Source organism: Ailuropoda melanoleuca, chromosome 5 (genome assembly GCF_002007445.2).
Source record: "Ailuropoda melanoleuca isolate Jingjing chromosome 5, ASM200744v2, whole genome shotgun sequence".
Lineage (NCBI taxonomy): Eukaryota > Metazoa > Chordata > Mammalia > Carnivora > Ursidae > Ailuropoda > Ailuropoda melanoleuca.
In genome coordinates this window covers 71,591,988-71,604,904 of record NC_048222.1, presented here as the reverse complement: position 1 = coordinate 71,604,904, position 12,917 = coordinate 71,591,988, and the positions used below count along the sequence as shown (strand labels likewise).

Genomic DNA, 12,917 nt, shown 5'->3' with positions numbered 1-12,917 from the left:
CTGTATATCATGAAAATGTCTCCACATCCTTAAATGTACTTGAAAAACTTGGTCTTTACTACTAGCAGAAGATTCCATTTTAACGCTGGACTAAAATTCATTTGTCATTCTTTGAACATTGATGTTTCTGATTTTTTTTTTTCTGGGACAAGCATCTTGTATACACATCCTTGGACAGATCTTTAATGATGCTTGTAGGAAAATTTCTAGAAGTGATACCACTTCAAAGGGTGGGTCAAAGGGTGTGTATATTTTTAAGGCTGTTGCTATGTATTGTCAAAGTTCCTTCCAGAACGAATGTACCAGTTTGTATGCTGCCAGCAGTGAATGCCGTCTTCTTCCATTAGGTCCAAATTGGTATTATCATCAGCAAAAAGGAAGTATTGCCGATCCAGCTGGTGAATTTGTTTTACATTTAATCTCTTCAGTTACTGGTTACAGTGAATTTCTTTTTCATGTCCTTATTGGCATTTGTATCCATTTGTATTTCTCTCTCCCTTAATACCTGCTCATTTCCTTTGCTCATTTTTCTAGTAGCTTCAGAGTGGGCTCCCTAACTCAGAAATAGGCAGTTATTTCCTCAGCTCCTGTATTTAAAGCGAAGAGAAGCCCAAGCGGTAGAGACAAGGAACTGCAGGGAAGGTTGTGAGGAGAGCGGGACTGGTGCCTACCTCCGACAGCAGGACACTGGCTTGGGACCTTTGGTGGGGCCAGACTGGAAGCCTAGGGCTGCGCCCGTGTTTGTGAAAAGAACAGTCATTCAAGCCAAGCGACGTTTCCTGAAGAGGCAGTGTAGCCCCTTCAACTTCTTTTTTTTTAATTTTCATTTTGAAATAATTATGGATTCAGAGGAAGTTAACAAAGACAAGACAGAGGGGTCCTGTGCGCCCTTCTTCCGGTCTCACCAATGCCTGATTATGGCACCATATCCAAGCCCACAGAGTGACAGTGTTGCAATGTGTGCGTGTGGTTCTGTGTCATTTTGCCATATGTGGGGTCATGGAACCACCACCACAGTAAAGACCCAGATTTCCTCCATCGCCACAAAGACCCCCTTTGTGCTGTCCTGGGATAGTCGCACTGACCCCTAACCCCTTGGAGGAATCCCCACCTCGCCCCTTGTCTGTCCTCCATCTCCATAACTTTGTTATTTTGAGAAGCGCTAGAAATAAAGCCGTATGGTATGTGGCCTTTTGAGATTGGTTCTTTCACTCTGCACAGTGCCCTTAACATCCATCCAAATTGTTGTGTGTATCTAAAGCATGTTCCTATTTTTGCTGAGTAGTGTTCCACCCTTCAACTTTCTGACTTGCTCTTGGTGCGTGTGTGTGTGTGTTACTCCTTAGGTCACCGGGAAGATGGACGAGAACCAGTTTGTGGCTGTGACCAGCACCAATGCAGCCAAAGTCTTCAACCTTTACCCTCGGAAAGGCCGTATTGCTGTGGGATCTGATGCTGACCTGGTCATCTGGGACCCCGACAGCGTTAAAACCATCTCTGCCAAGACCCACAACAGCGTAAGTCCTGTTAACTGCATGGACCCAATCCCAAACGAATTATAGTCCCAGAAAGGGACTGAGGCAGGGAGAGTCCCCAGAAAGAGCTTGCTGTGATAGGAATGAACTTTTCCCCAGGATATATTATAACTTGTAATTTACTGAGGGAAAAAAAAAAGCTATCTTCTTATCTTTGGTCAGGACAGTAAGACTGTTACTCTTCTCAGCATTTTGGAGTTCTTTATAGGTAGAAGTCTCTGTCTGTAGACCTTCAGGGGCTCCACAGTCATGCCAGGACATCGGAAGCTTCTAGAAGTCAGGCACCATCCCATTTTAATGGTTGGGGACAGCACCTTTCATGCCACAAGGAACCCACAGCAAACCTTCAGATGCCCACTCCTGAGATGCCCACTGGGCACTTTTATTCTTTCAGGCCATTGCTTTCTCATGTCAGTGTTCCTGGACAAAAACCTCAATGACAGATGCTCTTGTGATCCTAAAGGAATGAATTGACTTTGAGTTGACTTTTTCCCTCCTTCCCCACTGGCTGGCTTAGCTTTGCAGCATAGCATGACAGCCACACCTACTTGTAACTTAGATCACAACCTCTTGGAGGTCCAGAATGGCCTCTGTGGGCAGAGAACCTAGGGACCTGCCCAGGGAACCTACGTGTTCATATGCATTAACAACACAGTCCCATTTACTCTTCATGGGGCCTTCTCAGTAAAGAGATGGCACCGTTACCCCAGTTACTTAGTGGAAAGATAGTAAACAGAAGCTTCGAGAGCTTAAGTGACTAGTCTGACGTTACATAGCTATTTTGTGGTAGAGCCAGAATTAGAACCCCAAATTGTCCAGGGTTCTTCCCTACCAGACTGCATTTGCAGCCTCTTGGCCAGGCTTAGATGGAGAGAATGGTTGCCCTCCCTGGCAGTCCCTTCTGCAGAGGGGATGGGTGAACTGGACTCATTATTGAAGCTAAGGAGTCCGCATGTGGAGCCCTTACTGTGGCAGAAGAGAGGATGTGAAGGAGAGGTGATTCAAGAAGACAGATTCTGCCATTCATACATCACTCCCAAACCTTTCCGGAGCAATAGCACTGCCCTGCCTTTGCCTCCAGGCAACCCGGTGTAAGGGAAGTGCCTCTGTTCTGTCCTCACCTGATTCAGAGAGTCCATGCTAAACACATTTGTGCAGCATTAATCATCCGGGAAAATACAAATGAGAGGCTTTCCCTGCGTAATACAGTGTTTCATACCACTGGGCTAATTAGCTTTAATTTGGAGCATTTAGCTAACTATTACTGAGCCCCGTTGCTAAGCCTCGGCTCGGGCTTCTCAGGCATCCAGCCAGATGAGTCATTTTAGGGAGCCAGGGTTGGATGTAGGGGTTAAAAATAGCTACACCTGGTGAGCAACAAAGCCTCAGTGCCTCACGGTTTGACAGAGAGTCAGTTCTGTGTACCCCGAGCTGTGATCGGAACTTGGGCTTGTTAATTTTAAGTCACATAGATTCATGGGGCTGGTTCTTCCCATCTTTTAAAAATGGGGGATGGCTCCAAGCCCTTCTAGGCATTTGTGATCTGTCATTTACAGGCAATTAAACTCAACATAGGCGTCTTATGATGGCTTTGTCATTAAAGAGTTTGCAGTCTTATTGTGAAAGGACAATAAAAAAAACCAGACAATGGCTGAGCAAACACTTCCTAAATGCCTAATCTGTGCCAAATACCATGCTGGATGCTTTTGTTCATTTTATTTCCTTGAATCTTAGTGTCAGTCTTGCAGGGTGGGCTTTATCCCTGGAGCGGAGTCTCAGGAGTGTAAGGGACTTTCCAAAGTCACACAGCCAGGGTGTGTTAGACCTGGGATACGAACCCAGGGTGGATGGCCCCATGGCCAGAGTTGTCACCAGTCCTCCAGTAGGGTGCAAGGGGAGCTTGTTAGAGCATAGGCACAGGTGCGGAATAAAAGATGGGGCTTGATTCCCTCAGGATGACACACACCTCGTCAAAGGTCAGAGATGACAGGATTTCTGACAGTGTGATCTACACATGTATGTTGCTTTTGTGTTGTCATATTCACGTAAGCCTCGGGGAAGAGGCAGACGGAGAACTTATAGTTCTGAGGAGGGATTCAAGTGATCTGCTCAGTTCCATACACAATGTCTGGATTTCACCAAATCTGAGATGCCTTCAGTTTGAAGCTATTCCCTGAGTTCGTGTTCTACGAAAGAAGACACAGCAGTCTGAGTCTGCTACGAGACTCTTGTACAGATAGACTGTGATACCTAGGGCTTACCTGTGCTTTGCATAGGATAACTGAGAGGTGACTCTGACCTGGAGAAAGGGGCACAGAGAATCTCGTGTGCCTCAACATGGGCATTCTTGCCAAACAGGCAAAAATGTCTCCTGAGAAGATGAGCTGCAAGCCGGTCCTCCTGCACGTTGGTGGTCTGAATGCCTACTGCCACTGTGGTCTAGAAGAATGCCAAGCCAAGCATTTAATGTGAAATGGCCCCAGTGTGGTAATCCCCTGGGCCAGTGGGGAAAGCAAAGCCAGATCTCAGATCCCGCTGGCAGAGCTCAGCTCCGTGTAGACTGACAAAGTGTTGCATAGGTCCGTTGCTGTGAGACATATACTGATTCCAGGGATGAGTGTCTTCGAATGGATGAAAGACAGTCCCAGACTTGGGGACACACACTTCCCCCCCGCCCCCTTGGCCTGCATGTACGTCTCTGCTTCATTCCTTGGGTAGCTTCCACAGGATTCTTGGGGTCTCAGAGCAGTGCCAAGAGCCTTTCAGTGCTGTCATTCTGACACTGAACGCGAGCTGTGAAGCCAGCCCAGAGCTTCCCCATCCTTCTGAGCCACTGTGCCAGGCAGAAATGTTCTCCTGAACTGCACTGACCCATTACAGCTCTTTCTTCACAGACTGACTCCTTAATGCTGATAACCTGTCTGACTTTTTCCAGAAGGCCATGTTGCTTTCTCTGGTGAGAGCTCCCTGTGAATTCTCCAGCCACAGTCATTCGTGCCCGGGAACAGGACAGGCAGGAAGAAGCGTGGGGCATTGTGGGACCTGGGGAAGGAGCACGGGGTGAACCAAAGCTGGGGGTGGGACTAGTGCCGCCTCTTTCCTGTTGCCCTTCTTCTGCCACAGAAGACTCACATGCACATGAAGATCCTGCCTATTTTCCAGGAGGATGCACGGATATGTCACTCTGCAAAGCTTGAAGCTAAAAGGAGAGCTGCGTGGTTCTGGAAGTTAACTAGACGTCAACATTTTATCGAAGGCATGGCTCGAGTTCCCACAGGCTTTTCATTCAGGGGCTGCTGTTGAACCACGTCGCTAACATATTGGAAAACCAGGAAAGCCAGTGTGAAAACCTGCTCATGGAGGGCCCATTTCGAAATTTAGAACTTGGTCAGAGAAGATCTTTGGATTTTAGCCTGATGGGAGCTTGAGTCAGTGAGGACAAAGCTGCTGCTGATACAAGGAATCACTTCCTTTATATTTGTGTAGCATTTACAAACCCTCATGCTTTTCCACACGGTTTTTCTGTTCAACTATTTTCCCCCCAGATTTTTGAGAGGGAGGAAAAGATGATTCTGTATTCTAGACAGGGAAATCAAGTGCCTGCTGGGGTCGCCAGTTGGGACAGGAAGTTCATCTCTGGGCCTTTCTTTTGTCTACGAGATCTTGGGCAGGGTGTATGCTAAAGTTTATGTGTTCTCTCTTCCTAGTCTCTCGAGTACAACATCTTCGAGGGCATGGAGTGCCGTGGCTCTCCACTGGTGGTCATCAGCCAGGGGAAGATCGTCCTGGAGGATGGCACCCTTCATGTCACTGAAGGCTCTGGGCGCTACATCCCTCGGAAGCCCTTCCCTGATTTTGTTTACAAGCGCATCAAGGCGAGGAGCAGAGTGAGTGGCTTTGATCTTACAAATTGTTTTTGTTATGGGTTAAATTCTGCTCCATACGTGCTGATAAGCGCTTTGAGTTAGAATATTGAGATGGGTATGGAGGAGGGGGTGGTTCCAGAATAAGGGATACATGATCTTTTTAATTCTGGAATTCAGAATACCAGTGGATGAGTCAGGTATGTCCACAGCCAGCCAGAATCAAGTAAGACTGGTATGTGCTGAGATGAGAAGTGTATAGTGAGGCTCAGAGGAGGCAGCCATTGCTGTGGAGTTACAGGGGAAAGTGTCATGGGGAGAGGGCATTTTTAGTTGGGTTTTGAAGGTTAGGTAGGAGTTTGAGAAGTCAAAGAAGGGAGACAAGGGAATTAGAATGTCATGAGCATGGAAGATGTGGAGTGTATTCAGGGTATGGTAAGGCAGTGGTGCTTGGGGACTATGAGGGCGAGAAAGGACGGAGCTGTGAGGGAATTACAAAGAGTGAGGTTGAAAAGAAAGTTGGGGACCAGATCTTGAATGTGAGACCAAATCTCTTCACAACATGTTTGGAGTTTCGGCCTTGGGTGTAAGTTAAAGTGCCTTGGGGGGAAATGGAAAGAAATGTTAGTTTTTGTAGAGTAATCAGCTATCCGAGGTTCACCTTGGGGGAGCTGTAGCCTGAAGTGGTAGGGGCTGGCTCCTTGCTGACATCTGTCCCCACGGCGTGTGTCCATAAGGGGAGCCCTCTATCCCCACATCTCACAGGCCTGTCCTAACTGCCGTTCCTACCCCCCTCTGGAGAGTTGCCAGGGAGATGTCCTTGGTGCACGTGGCCTGAGTTACGGGGCTCTTGTGTTTTGCAGCTGGCAGAGCTGAGAGGGGTTCCTCGTGGCCTGTACGACGGACCCGTGTGCGAGGTGTCTGTGACACCCAAGACAGTCACTCCGGCTTCCTCGGCTAAGACGTCTCCTGCCAAGCAGCAGGCCCCACCTGTCCGGAACCTGCACCAGTCTGGATTCAGCTTGTCTGGTACAGTTATGGTTTGGTTATAGGGCCTGGTTCTGCAGGGCTGTGCTCGTGGAGCAGGCGAGGCTCGCTTTTGTTAAAGGGGTAGACCTGCAAAGGAATGATACTCGTGGGAAAGACTAATATCCGCAGAGATATAATGCCTACGAAATGATCAGTTGGGTTTCAGAATCTTTTTTTTTTTAATTAAAGGTTTTATTATTTTTTTAAAAGATTTTATTTATTCATTTGAGAGCAAGCACAAGTAGGAGGGAGTGGCAGGCAGAGGGAGAAGCAGGCTCCCCATTGAGCAGGGAGCCTGATGCAGAACTTGATCCTAGGACCCTGGGATCATGACCTGAGCTGAAGGCAGACGCTTAACTGGCTGAGCCAGCCAGGCGTCCCGGGTTTCAGAATCTTGACATAAGTTTACATCATGTATAATGTCATGCTGTGCACATTTTGTATATATAGAACCCCGTGTAGTAAGAGGACATTTCTCCAAAGTGGTGTGTCCATCCTAGAAAAGAGTGTTGTGGTATTTCTGAATTCTCTTTGCCCCCATGTATGCAGTATATCGTCGTAGCTCAGCTTGTGGCATCCGGAGCTTGAATAGCTTAACTTTGTAGCCAGATGCGGATGTGCCTCAGTCTCCTCGTCTACAGAATGGGCATGAGAGTAGCAGCTACCTCATGGGGCTGTCGGAAGCGTTAAGTAAGCGAACATGCATGTAAAGTACTCGCAACAGAGCCATCTGGTAGTTGTTAGTTATTTGTGTGGATAAAACATGTGATGTCAGCGAAGGTGAGAGGTCCAGGCTGTCAGGCTTCTTTACTTGAAACTTCCGGTCCTCCGTTTGGCCTATGGCTAGAAACCTACTTTTCAAGCTCCCTGAGCCGCATAAGTATCCAAATCTCAATGGCACGTTAAAGAAACAGTTACTCTGATAGATTTTTTTTTAAGATTTATTTATTTATTTATTTATTTATTTATTAGACAGAGAGAGACACAGCCAGCGAGAGAGGGAACACAAGCAGGGGAAGTGGGAGAGGAAGAAGCAGGCTCCCAGCGGAGGAGCCGGATGTGGGACTCGATCCCGGAACGCCGGGATCACGCCCTGAGCTGAAGGCAGACACTTAACCGCTGTGCCACCCAGGCGCCCCAGATTTTTTTTTCTTGTCAGATATACTAGGTTTCAGAAAATTACCATGTATGCCATATATGGATTACCAATTTTCAAAACTTTTATTGTTATTTTTAGTTTTTATTTTTTTAGAGGGGGGGAGGGGCAGAGGGAGAGAGAATCTTAGCAGGCTCCACACAGTGCAGAGCCTGACAAAGGGCTCGATCTCACAACCCTGAGATCATGACCTGAGCTGAAACCAAGAGTCAGACACTTAACCAACAGCCACCCAGGCACCCCTACCAATTTTCAGAAATTTAAAAAATAACAAACATTAGTCTTGTCAGAGAGTAAAATGGGCATAATCATGTCTGTGCTCTTTTATCTGACGAGGCCATTCCAATCTAAGGAAGCATCATTACTCTTCTTCTTGATTACACAACAGAGGTACGGAGTTGGGGGAACAGAATGCCAGAGAGAAGGCTGTACAATCCTTCAGAAAAGCCACCCTCAGCCTGACTAATGAGGGTACGGGCAGGATGTAGTCTCAGTCAGTCACAGCTAAAACATGGTGTGTTATTTTGTATATAGTTTTACTCTTTCAATACCCAACCAGCTTTTGCAAGGACTGCTTTACAGGGTCCGCAATTTCTTTGGCTATTTTAGGTGGGTCCATTTTTTGTAGTTTAAACTTGCAGTATGGTTTTGAGAGCAGGACAGAGTGTGGGCCTGGCCCTTTTTCTCCTGGGGTGTGCTGTTTTGGTTTAGAGCGGGAACTCGCGGGAACTCGCGGGAACTCGCGTGACTGTTTTTGACCCCACCCGTGTCTCCTCTCCAGGTGCCCAGATTGACGACAACATTCCCCGCCGCACCACCCAGCGCATTGTGGCTCCCCCTGGTGGCCGTGCCAACATCACCAGCCTGGGCTAGAGGCCCCGGGTCCGCAGCCTACTTGGGGATGGGGGATGGGACACCTGAGGACATTCTGAGACTTCCTTCCTAACTTTTTTTTTTTTAAGAGCCTGTGATAGTTACTGTGGGGCAGCCAGTTCATGGGGCTCCCTCTTGGGCCCTGCACTCCGTCCCTCACCCGGAGTCACTGATTTTGCTCACCCACTTCCCTATACATCTAAGGAGTATCACACCCAAGTCTATCCACCAACCCCATACACGGAACTGCATCCAACACTCAGACATGCAAAACAAAGCAAATAACAACGAGGGCGTTTTTCATCTTTAACCTCTGTTGTTCTTGTTACCATCTTCCTTTTCATGGGGGGGAGGGGGCGGGGGGAAGATAAAGTGAATTGCCCAGAGCTGCCTTTTTCTTTTTAAATTTTTAAAAGTTTTCTTTGTGGGTCTGGGGAGAGGGTGGGTGGGAGAGAGGGGAGAGTAGTTTTGTTTTTTGTTTTTTGTTTTTTTTACATACTAAATTGGGAAGCCTAATTCAATATTAATACAAGGGGTTTGAACTGGACATCCTAATGATGCAATTATGTAACCATCGAGCTGCTTCAGGGTGGTTGGCAAACTCATGTCCCTCCTGAGAGGCTCCAAAATGTCCACATTGCATTCCATCATCTTCTGGGTCAACTGTTGATAAAGGGCAGGTTTTCTTTTTGGCCTAGATTTTGCTGCAGATTACCTTTTTTGATGATTCTCTTCTCCTTTCTTAACATCTTTTCTGCCCTCTCTCTCTCTATATATATATATTTTCACATCTGTCCTTTTCTTTGTGTTTCCTTCAGCCCTTGTCTCTGAGACCCCTGTTTTTCTCTCTGTCCCCCTGTGTCTTCTCAGATGACCAGGTCTCCTCTTTTATTGTGGTCGTAAGAACCTGCCTGGAAGGGTTTGAGCTTTGTCATTGCAACTATAGTCCATATATGACTGGTGCTACCCACCCGCCACCACCAGGATATGTGTTTGAGTTCGGGATGCTTCCAGGTGCAGCAAAGGGCTGAGCTACCCACACTATCACTGTGGGCTCAGAATAGAACCTCAAACAGTACAGAGATGTTGCAGAAACCTGAGGCTATAGGACATAAGTTTTTTCCTCCATGCAATGCTACCTAGCTAAAGAAAGACATGATCAAATCTGTAAATTGAGCCCCATGACCCAAGTGAACCAGTCAGCCTCAAGCTAGCCACCAGCTCAGTGTTGAGCTGGTAGGAGTCTGACCCTGGGGCCTGCTGTTTCCCAGCTAAGTATCTTTTGGGATTCCAGAGCATGCTGCGGCCTCTCACTTTGGGGCAAAAAATATTTTTTCTTGTTCAATTATTTTGGAAGATATCATGCAGTACTTCTACACGGGGGATTCTAAGACCCCCAGTGGATATCTGAAGTCGTGAATAGCACTAAACTTGATATATATTGTTTCTTTCCCATACATATTTGTGATAAACTTTAATTTATAAATTAGGCACAGTAGGAGGTTAACAACAACAATAATAAAATAGCATAATTATAACAGCATACTATAACAAAAGTTATGTGAATGTGGTCTCTCTTTCTTAAAATACCTTATTATACTGTAGTCACCCTTCTTGTGATGACGTCAGCTGGTAAGATGGCTGTGTGATGGAATGAAGTGACGTGAAGGACGTAGGCGCTGTGTTGTAGCGGCAGGCTACTCTTGACCTTCTGACAGTACAGCAGAGGGAGGAGCACCTGCTTCTGGACTTCGTTTGACCCAAAGAACTGAAACTTTGAAAAGCAAGACCACAGATGAGGGGAAATGCCATATAGGGAGGCCTTCTAAACTCAGAAAACCTTTGGGAAATTTTAGAGTCCATTTTACTTTGTAAGGGGAAAAATCTGTTGAAGGAGCGTTATGTCCCATCAGAGCTGTCGTGGGGAGAAAATCTTACAAATCGAGTGTGTGGCCCCCATAGAGACCACAGGTGACCTTGTGTCCACATCCCCACCCTCGTCTCCGTGACCCTTCCCGCTAGCTGCCTTCGTGCTGGGCTCTGTCTTTGCTGATTCGTGTTGCATTTCCTTCCAAACGCGTTTACAGGTTCTCTAAGCAATGTTAACGTTTGCAGGCTTTTATCGAACCAAATCTGCTTTTGTAAAGCGTAACATGGAAAAGTAGGTCACGTCATTACACTTGTCTCACCACACATTTTGCCTTTGGGGTTATGGTTGGGGTTTCTTTTTGTTGTTGTTGTTTATTTGTTATTTTAAAAGTAAATTGCACTTTTAAAGAATAATTGGTTAACTTAATATATTTGCTTTTTTTTCTCACCTGCACTTAGAGGAAATTTGAACAAGTTGGAAAAAAATTTTTTTTTGTTTCAATTCTAAGAAACACTTGCAGCTCTTTTAGTATTCACTGAGTCTTCCTGTTTTTCCTGTACCAGGTCATGGTGATTTTGGTTATTTTGATTGTTTTCTTAAAACAATTTCAAACCTGAAGATTTCTGCAGGCTGTGTAAGCATGTTTACCTGTTGGCTTGCTTTGTGTGTCTGTTAAATGAATGTCATGTAAATGCTAAAATAAATGGACAGTGTCTCCGAACTGAATAACTACAGTGACTTGATGCTCTAAAACAGTGTAGGACTTAATAATAGATGGTTTCTAATCCCTGGAATTGTGATTGTGACCCATGAGTGGAGGAACTTTCAGTGCTAAAGCTGATAATGTGTGTAGCCAGGAGAGTACCTTTTTTTTTTTTTGTAACCACTGTCTTAATGGCAAAATAATTATGGTAAAAAAAAAAAAAGTCTCGTGTTTATTATTCCTTAAGAACTCTGTGTTATATTACCATGGAACGCCTAATAAAGCAAAATGTGGTTGTTTCAGGGATGTGTCTGTGTTGAGATGTTCAAGGAGGCAGTTGCTTGGCCCGGCCCGCCAGCGACCTTCCTTCCTGAAGCATTCATGGGTGTCTTTGGCCAGACTTTGGTGACGGTACCCATTCAAGACTTTTCACTGCATGTTGTAAACTTGTAGGCAGCTCTGAGCTTATGTCTGGGCCACTGAGGTCCAATGCCAAACAGAACTCTACACAGCAGAGCTGAGCATCAGACATTCATAGACTACCCTAGAGAGGGCGTGAGAGCTTCTTTCTAGAATCAAGCTGCAAGCACAAGTTTGGAAGTGGGAATCTGGGGTGGGGGAACCATATAGGTTGATGTGACCCCTATGCTCTCTGCATCCATATAGCTGGTTGACTCTGGAAAACCTTCAAGCTACAAGGGGCGTACAAGATAGGAGATTAGGGTGTGTTGACTTGCATCCAAGGCCCAGTCAGATAGCTTCTAGGAAAGCAGGACATAAAGTACATGTTCCATCACCCCCAGAGCAAGTGCCAGGAATGCACATTGGGGGCCAAAGTCATGCCAACCCCAGAAGGCTGGCTGCTAGGTTCCCACGGTTACCTTGTTAACTGGCACTGGTATATTGGGTCTGAAGACACTGAATGAAGGAGTGCTTAGGGCTCCCTATGATTGATCAAGTCTTTCTCTCTCTTCCTTTCTCTTTGTTTCCTATTCAGCCCTGTCCAAACAGGATATGAGGTGGTTTACAAAATATATACACTATGCCAAGTTTTATAAACCAGTGTTTGAATGAAGGGAAAATAAGAGAAGGAAAAATAAGATAAGGCCTGAGTGGGGTTCGTACCACACACCTGCCATGACGTTGTAAACTTGGAAGGAGGTTCTGAGTGTTCTAGCAGCAAATGCAAAAAGGGTAATGTGGCCAGAAGACCATAGAACATTTATAGTGACCAGAAGATACATTAATCCTTCAGAAGAAAAACATTACCTGCCCTCAGCTCTATGGCAGGTCCTGGAGACCCCGTAACCTGTGTTGTGTGTCTAGGGCTGGCTACTGCCTTCGTTGCAGAAGGTGACAGATCACCGTGATCCAGGAAAAGAAAATCTGCCCAGGGGAGGGAGGCAAAAAGGCTCACCCTAACCTTTTATAAGACCTATGACAAGAAGGGAAGTCCCAGGCCCACAGCCGATGCTCCTGTTTCCACCCTGGCTTCATTGTACACCCAAAAGTCCTGATCATGCCTGTGGACAGCTCAGCGCCATGTCTCAGTAGTTCTTCCCAATCCCTAGCAAACAGCTGCCCCTAGCAAACAGTCATCCCCGGCTGTGAAGTCTGGCCTCTGGAGAGGTGCTGGAAGAAGGCATGGGTCCATCTGAGCAGGAAATTACAGGGTAGCCAGAGAGCAGGTGCTCTGTAAAGCGAAAGTCCCATGGGCTAGACAATGGAGCCAGGTATAGAACTCTTCGGCAGTGTGATTTAATCCAAAGATAGATTTTATGTTATTATTGTTTTAAATATTTATTTATTTATTCGAGAGAGAGCACGAGTGGGGGGAGCGGCTGAAAGAGAGAGAAGCACACTCCACACTGAGTGTGGAGCCTGACCC

At 46.3% G+C, this 12,917-nt stretch overlaps 1 protein-coding gene across 2 annotated transcripts in view; it reads left to right on the top strand.

Moving 5' to 3' along the window:
* Positions 1 to 11,333, top strand: part of DPYSL2 (dihydropyrimidinase like 2) — a 130,858-nt gene extending 119,525 nt beyond the window's left edge. For both annotated transcript variants that reach the window (XM_019794340.2, XM_034661227.1), the window contains exons 11-14: positions 1,347 to 1,517; positions 5,243 to 5,422; positions 6,262 to 6,427; positions 8,365 to 11,333. In XM_019794340.2, the coding sequence (XP_019649899.2) occupies positions 1,347 to 1,517; positions 5,243 to 5,422; positions 6,262 to 6,427; positions 8,365 to 8,456 (609 nt within the window). In that variant the 3' untranslated portion in view covers positions 8,457 to 11,333. The remainder of the gene's footprint in view (positions 1 to 1,346; positions 1,518 to 5,242; positions 5,423 to 6,261; positions 6,428 to 8,364) is intronic.
* The last annotated feature ends 1,584 nt before the right edge of the window (positions 11,334 to 12,917 follow it).